At 36.3% G+C, this 8,697-nt stretch overlaps 1 protein-coding gene across 1 annotated transcript; it reads right to left on the reverse strand.

The window, feature by feature from the left end:
* Positions 1–7,279: 7,279 nt before the first annotated feature.
* Positions 7,280–8,147, reverse strand: LOC134288948 (uncharacterized). Its single transcript, XM_062854879.1, has 4 exons — positions 8,000–8,147; positions 7,858–7,931; positions 7,596–7,797; positions 7,280–7,522 (listed from the first exon to the last, which is right to left on the reverse strand). Exons 1-4 carry the CDS (start codon positions 8,133–8,135, stop codon positions 7,410–7,412), a joined length of 525 nt encoding a protein of 174 aa, XP_062710863.1. The 5' UTR covers positions 8,136–8,147; the 3' UTR covers positions 7,280–7,409.
* Between the last annotated feature and the right edge of the window lie 550 nt (positions 8,148–8,697).

Consider the following 8,697-nt stretch of genomic DNA (forward strand, 5'->3'; position numbering starts at 1 on the left):
AAGTGAAAAAATGTCTGTCAAAATGGGTGAAGCATTCGTTCATGGCTGGCGCTTGCGCACCTCAAGGTAGGCAACTGGCGGGACTGGTATTCATGATTTTGTTTACGTTCATTTGAAAATAATGTATGGTTCATTGAGTGGTACCGCGTGGTGGCGCATGAATGGAATTTACGAGTGTTTTTGTTCATTTTAGGCGTCCTCGTAATTAAATTGCACCCGTTGCGATGGCAATGAGAAACCTTTCTGTTGTGTCTGATTCGAGAGTAGTGATAGTGCAATGAGAGTATATTACAGGTGGGGAAGACGATGCTTCGTGTGCGTGAGATCCGTGTCTGGTGCAAAACATGTCACTACTACAAGCAAAGCGAGCTCCCATAAGAACGCGTGTCAAATAGTGACGTCACTATTTGTGTTTACATTTTTCTTTCCTTACTAATACATAGCCATCTCTTCTTCTTCCCCACCTGTAATATACTCTCATTGGTGATAGTGAAAAGGGTTAATCACTTGTTGAAAGTTTCATTCATAAAAGAATGAATAGAATGAGGCAATATGTTATGATGACGGATGGGTCATATTTGCCAAGATGATAAACAACCGAAAAATGAAAGGAAATGACCAAATAAGAAGAAAACCAACTAACTTTTACTAGAATACCGAGCCACTTGGGCTGTGGCTTCTATTTTGATCACTTTTTCGCTATAACTCAATCAATTTTGAAGCATTGACTTTAAATTTTGTACACGGCTAGATACCATTCCCATGTCACCGCGTTCCAAAAATTGTGTCAATTGGTTCAAAATTGTCTGGGTTAAAGCGGGAAGTGCCCAAAATAGAAGCCACTGCTCATGTGGCTCTTTTTCTTACTTGGTATTAAGAATTGGAAAACAGAAACTATGTTAGAATTCTAAACGAAAGACAAATTGTATAAATCATCAGAAATTTCTCACTAGTCTCACCGGGTCAGCAAACAATGATTTTTTTATTCTTTTATCTTAAGGATAGACTTCTTACAATCCCAAAATGGCCGCCACAATGGCCGACTTTGGCACCTACTCACGATTTCGAGGGCACACATCTCTTCGTAAACAAAACCAGCGCACCTGATCTTCTTATTTTAAGCTCATTACAAGTGAGCCAGAACAGAATAATAAAATGCTTTGTTGTGTAAAGCTTGCTTCTTGAGATTTGTGCGTTTGAAGTTTTGATGCACTGTTGCAGCGGGATGTCAAGACGTTTGTCCTTAAAGTATGGGTTTTTGTGTCAAATTTTCATAGTTATCCAAGAAGGACAAGCAAAGATAAAGCGTTTCGCCCCTCGCTCCCTTACGGGCGCCAATTCATGTAGATGATGGAGTGTTGATGAAATGTGGTTGGCAATGGGTTCACACATTGGTGCGCGGATGCCAGACGTAAGGTGAGAGATTAGTGTTTACTATTCTGAAGATAATGCGACATAGTTCGCTTGATTGCATAACTCGTAGGCGTTATTTCATAGATTGACGCTGTGCTGTGAAAGTTGAAAGGATTTTTTCAACGGATTTTCAACCCGTTTCTGTTCTAACGATGGCTATGAACATATAAATAAACATGAGTTGTATATGTAGAGATAATGGAGAAAGTATATAGAAAGATACAAAGTGGGAAGAAAGGGAAGGCCAAGGATTGAACCCAGGACCTTCTGCATACGAATCAGAAGCGGTAGTCAAGACCACAAAGCCCGGCAGTCCGTTAAGGCGAAACTGGAAGCATTTCCTCATTTTTTTGGGTTTTTGATTTTTTATGAAATATCGAAGCAATATTTTTAAAATCGGTTTTCGTGCACATGTAGAGCATGGATTTGGAATGGAAGGTATTTTCTGATTTTTTTTTGTGGTGGAAAAAGTTTTCCATTTTTGCAGAAACCATTTTTTTGTGAAATTAAATTCAAAAATGGTTTCTGCAAAAACGCAAAACATTTTCCACCACAAAAAAAATCAGGTTATACCTTGATCCATACTCTACATGTGCACGAAAACCGATTTTGATAATATTGCGTCGTTATTTAATAAAAAATCAAAAACCAAAAAGTGTGGAAATGAATTCAGTTTCCCCTTAGGGCGCGTAGTGTATATTTGAAACTTTAAACGCGACTATTTCGAAATCACGTTTTTTTTTATTATTTATTTTTTATATTTTTTTAAGAGAAATCGTTCCCGTTTGCAAAATATTTTTTTGTTTCCGATCGTTCAAGGACACAAAATTTTCTAGTAACGGTTTTGTTTTGGGTTTGCCTTTTAGTTGAGCTACCCCTTAAGGAAATTATTACTAGAACTATTCAAAATTCCAGCAAAAGATTGTTTATTTTTCAATAGTTCAGAGCTTTTATAAGAATTTTTCCATTTTTTTAAATCATATCCCATAAACTAAAAAAAACATGCGTTGCCGATTTTGTGATATGTAAGGTCAAATATTCTGAATTTTCTGACAAAAAAAATAAAAACAAGCTGTTATTCCTTCGGTCTTGACACCAGGGAAACATGAAAAAACTTTTTAAATTGCACTTAAACACACTCTTTCAACGTATTTTTCTTGAAAATTTGATGTAAGACTTTTGAAATTTGAAAAAAAAAATAATAATAAAAAATTCAAAATTTTTACATTTTCCGAGAGTAAGATCTTGTACTTTATTGAATAAAACTTGTCACAAACATGTACATCGACTTAGAACATAGGCAGTGATTCAAAAGTTATGATTCTTTGAAAATTTTAAGTTCGGAAAAGCCTCGATTGTTCGAACCACCATACTTATCATAATTTAAGTTATCCTAATGACAAAATGAAAAAAAAATATGTATAAAAACATAGGACGACGAATATTCTGAGATTCACTCTATTGATTTTCTATGGAATTGCTATTGCTAGTATTGTTGATTGTACTGGCAGTATTCCTGGAATATTTTGAAGCCATATTCCTGATAGGTGTGTTTGGAAACGCTTGATGAAACTTTTGAATTCTGAAAACCTCGTTGCAATTCCAGTAATTAAGGTAAATTTGCCTTCAGACATTTCTGATAGAATTCCTAAATAATAAACAGTTCTCTAAGAGTTACCAGCAGAACTCTAGCGAAATTGTTTTCTCTCAATAATCTTAGCTGAAGAATTAGCAGAAAATTTATTTTTATTTTTTTCTTATCAGAAATCATTACGTATTTTATTTCCAACGATATCGTAATAGTTTTTCTGACGACATGCATTCCTTGAGTCATTTTTTTTCTGAAGTCCAAGCCACAAATGAGAATTTGGAAAACTAGTTGAATTTTCAAAGAAACAAACAAAGACAAATTTTAAAGATGAAATGTGCAATTTGCTTCTTCCTTCCAAAATCCCCAGAAATAAAATAAATATTTTGGATTTCAGAAATTGGTTCCGATACTTCTTCTGAAATATGTTCAAGGATTACAACATAAGTTTCTCCTGAAATTTCTTCCAAAAATCCTCTAAAAAGTTTTCATGAATTTCCTTTAAAAAACAATTCCATAGATTTTTTCAAGAATCCGTACGAGAATTATTTCAGGAAATCTGCTTTCTGCGATTCTTTAATAAAATCCATGGATTTCTTTCAAAATTAATCCATGGGTTTCATTAGATATTACTCTAGGAATTCGGTCACAAAATCTATCGAGGTTTGTTTCAGAAACTCGTCCGGTGATTTTTTTCCAGAAATTCTCCCAATAATTATTTAAGAAATTGTTTTAGGTAGATTCGATAGGGATCTTTCTGAAACTCCACCAGGAATTACTTTGCAAATTATTCTAGGGATTCGTTTGAAAAATTCATCGAAAATTTATCCAGGGATATCTTTACAATTTCCTGCAGGGATTTCTTTAGAAGTTCTTTCAAAGATTTTCCAGATATTTCATAAGAGATTGGTTCAGGTATTTCTTCTGTCCACCAGAGATTTGTCCAGGAATTACACTAGAGATACCATTAAAAATGTATACATAAATGCGTCCAGAAATTTCTTCTGGCATTCATCCAGAAAAACCTGCAAGAATTCCTCCAGAAATTCTTGCGTCACTACTATCGTTGAACCAAGCAGGAGTTCATACACCTGCTCAAAAATCTGCAAGAATTCCTCCAGAAATTCTTGCATCACTACTATCGTTGAATCAAGCAGGAGTTCATACAGAGATTCCTTGAGGATTTCCTCCAGATATTATTTAAAGCATTACCCCAGAAATTTATCTGGCATTTTCTCTAGGAATAACTCTAATAATTCCTCAACAGATTATTTTAGAAAATTATTCAAAAATATTCCCAAGGAATTTCTCGGGAAATTCTTGCAGATATATCTCAAGAGTTGTTTTTTTTTCCTATTTGCAGACCCATATCTATGCGTATTCTTTCAAGATATTTTTCAGAACTTCGTCAACATTTTTTTTTCAGGAATACTTTCAGAAAATCCTCCAGAGAATTTTATTGAAGGATTTCTCCAGGAATTTTCCAATGAAGCCCTATATTTTTTTCTAGGAATTCCCCCAAAGATTTCCCGAGATGTATCTCCAGGTACTTCTGCAAGAAGTGCTTAAGAAATTCCTCCTATGATTCCTTCAATAATTTCCCTGGTATTTCTTCGAGTATCCTTCCAGAAATTCTGTCAAAAGTACTTTCGAAGATTTCGTCAGAAATTTCTTTCCTGTCGGTATTTTTCTGAAATTTTTATGAGAAACATTTTCATCGCCAAAAATTTCTTAAACATGTTTTTGTTTTTTTTTTGTTTAGTTTGAATTTTACAATCTGTGCGACTATGTCGAAGATGGAGTAAACAAATAAATAAATAGAATGTTATTCCTACCAGGATTATGTTAGAAATCGCTCTTGCAGTTCCATCAGAAATATCTCCTAGAATGCCTCTAGAGATACCTGTAGAATTTGTTCAGATATTTTTCCTGAGATTTTTCAGAAGTCGAAGGGTCTAGAGCAATTTTTACGTTTTTTCGAGATTGCTAGAACAAATTTCTGAGAAATTCTCATTTTTAGGGTACTTTTCATACAAAATTTGTATGGGAAAATAGCACGCGGTAGAGCATTTCGCTCTCAGCACCAAATGAAAGTATAGACCCTTATCTTTCATTTGTTAAGTGACTTAGCGATCAAGACCGTGCAGAAATTGCACAAACATTACCGAAGAATTGTTTAAAGAATTCCTGAAGGAATTTCTGAGAAATCCCCTAAAACACTCCTGGAGATGGCTTTGGAACTAGTAGAGAAACCTCGGGAGGAACTTGCGGAAGAATATCTTGCAAATTTCTAGAGGAATTTCCAAATAAATGCCCGCGAAAATCCCTGAATAAATGGAGTAATACCCGAAAGAACCTATGGAGAAATTCAAGCTGATTTCAGGAAAGTTTCAGGAAAATGTTCTGAATTTCTATAAGTAGGTTGAGGAGTTTCTGGATAAATCTCCGAATCTTTGGTGAAAATAAATCTCCTGGAATTGCATCTTTTGAAGAAGTATTTGGAGGAAATCTCGAAGACATTCCTAAAAGAGTTTTTGTAAAAATTGGAAAGATTTCTTGAAAAAAAATCGGTTAATATTTGTTCATAATTGTTGGAAGAAATAGCTGAAGCAACTCCCGGGGAATTCCCGGGGAAAAATCCTCGGGGAATTCCTGAAAGAATCTCTGGAGGAATGGCTGGAGAAATTTTCAAAGAAATACATGCCCAGCATTCTGAAGGGATACTAAGAGGAATCTTCAGATGAGTTCTTGCTAAAATCATAAAATAATCCCCAAAGGGATGTCTGGTGGTGCCCAGCTCTGATTTTACCATGGCAGCGCAAGTATCAGGTGGGATTCAGGAACACCCTAAATTCAAAAGGGATTCAGGGGAATTTCTATAAGATTATGGAGGTTTCCACACTTGTTTGATACACCGATAATTAGCACTGAGTGAGTGGGTTTCGAGGGTTTTTGTAAAAGCATCTCTGAAAATTCTCTGAAACTTCCTGGGATGCTTCCGATATCCCCCTAAAACCTCAACTGATCCCATGTAACGCACCTGAGACCCTCCGAAATAAGCAAAAAACGCAGCTGAAATGTCTCCAAACCTCGTCGAAAACCCTTCAAAACACTCAACAGTGCTTTCGAAAACCCCCAAGGCCTCCAAAATGCCCCTGAGACCCCCTGAAGCGCCCTGAACTCCCAGAGATCACCTGAAACGCCATTGAGACTCTTAGACGTCCCCGAAACGCCATTGAAACCTTCTTAAATACCTCAGAGACCTTCTGGTACTCCTTGAGCTGAGACCCGCTGGAACTCCCTAAGACCTCTTCAAGCGCCCCTGAGAACAACTGGGCCCCTCTGCGGTCCCATGAAACACCCCTGTGACCACCTGGAAACCCCTGAAGCCCCTTGGGAGGACTCTCCCAAGTAGAACAAAGTTAAGATAAGAGGGTACTTTATAAGCTGAGCAGCTTGTTAGAGGTTGCTCTTTAGCCTTCAGCTTCATTTTTAAGTAATTTCGGAACTTGAAAGTTCACTTAAGGAAGTCGGATAGCCTTCTAAGCAGCTTCTAACGGAACTTCCTCAAAATGAATGTGAAAGCAAAAATGTACTTTTCAAATGCATCACAACTTGTTGTTGCTTGTATTATTATTGAGAAACATGCTCAAACTTGCTCTACATACTATTTACTTATGCACGGCACTCCTATGTAGATTTGCACTTCATATTCACTGATTTGGTGAATTTAATGTAGTTGTCTATAAAAATTTGCTTATAATGATGTTCTTGTTAAAATGACAAAAAAATCCTGAGAACATCAAGCTACTGAAATGAACTTCAAGGAACTACAAAGTTCCAACAAAGTTTCGAGTAGCATCTTAAGCAGCTTGCAAGTTCCACGAAATTCAGATAAAGTTCCAAATGGAACTTTCTGGCTGCTTAAGAGTCTAACAACGAGCCTTGCTGGAACTTCACACATAAGGGTACTTGAAAGTGCATTTTGTCATGGGAAACGGAACTTTTGTTTACTTGGGTATGCTCCTTAAGAGCCAAAATCCGATTTCGAAAAAAAAAATCTCACCCTCTCCGAGAACTTTCGGTTCTTGAGAAGTTCACGTGGCCCGTCACCCAAGATTAAGAACCACTAAATTTTGCAACATTACTTTCGGTAATGTCCTTGTTACGGTCAATTTGAGAAATAACTTAAAATTTCTATTATATCATATGTTAGTTGACCCCAAATACCTAGAATCTTATTTACCAATACCCTAATTGAGTAAAATCGTTCCATAATTCAATTTATAGCTTTCTTATTTATTTTTCAACAACGAGTAATCCAATTTTGTAGAAAACACACATAACAAAGTAAGTTTCACGTGATCGTCACGTGAAGACAATAACGAAAAGCATGATGAAAATGAAATCATGCCTCACAGTTGTACTGCATGACATACTTGTCCCGGTTCAGCACGTAGAGATCTTCCTTGACCGACGCAATTGTTCCATCGATCATCCAGTTGCGGAAAATGAGGTAAACTGTATCGAACAAAGAATCAATCAGAGCAATGTTATATCATATCATCGGAAGCATATTCCTATAGAAACTCACGTGTAGTCATCAGAATACCAATCGCAATCAGTGCATAGGCAAATTCAACCGAGACGGCTTCCTTGTCCGAAACGTAATGCCGTCGACGGTAGAGTTCGTAGGCACGCTCCATCATTATGATCGTCACCAGCTGGACGAAGATGATCACCGATTTCTCCACGATGTTGTACACCTTGCAAATGCGAAGCATTTGGAGGTTTTTCTGATGGATGGGAACAAGTTTGTGAACATCTTTCCTGAATAACTAGAACACGCCACTCACCTTCAAGATCCCGGCGATCATCAGAGAAGGGAATATCATCAACAGGAGGATCACGAAGATAACGGGCACCGTACCTACGGAATTGCAGTACATGATAGCTCGTCATTATCACATTATCAGAGTTGCACATGGCGATACTCACGTTCATCGTAGCATTGTGAATCTGTACAGAATGCCAGCTGACCTAGAGCTAACGTCAGATACAACAATTTCAGACCAGCGTATATCAAACTGCACAGCTGGAAAGAATTGCAAGGTGTTTGATTGAAGAGACACATTTTCAGAGTCGATTTGAAAATTCGTTCACAATTTGCTGGCTGTTTACTGAAAAACAGTGGAGACGCTGACTGCATTCAACACACTCCACAACAATGGCTGTCTATAATGTGGTATAAAGTAGGGGTAGAGCCAACTGTTAAAAAACAATAAAACAAAAATCAATAGATGATGGATTTTAAAACGATCAAATCGATAATTAGCAATACTTGTAGCACTTTGCCACGTCGCTATAAACAAAGCTTTTTGATATAGGATGATGAATATTTGTTTCACCTATTTCTACTTAACAAATTCAGAAAACTAAGAACTTTTCAGGAAAATTATACAATTTTGATCTAGATTTTGATATAATCTCAAATTGATCTCAATATCCTATGCATTTTATGATTTAAAAATGTTTGCAAATTTATCCAAATCAAGTTTGAAGAGCATTGTTGGTATTATGCCGACCAAAGAACTAAAAAACAATCAGCATGCTATGAATATTTTCGGAAAAAAAATAAATAAAATTTTGTAATAACTTCAAAATGATCTCAATATTCCATACATTTTACAAGTTTG

The sequence above is a fragment of the Aedes albopictus genome, chromosome 2 (genome assembly GCF_035046485.1).
Source record: "Aedes albopictus strain Foshan chromosome 2, AalbF5, whole genome shotgun sequence".
NCBI lineage: Eukaryota > Metazoa > Arthropoda > Insecta > Diptera > Culicidae > Aedes > Aedes albopictus.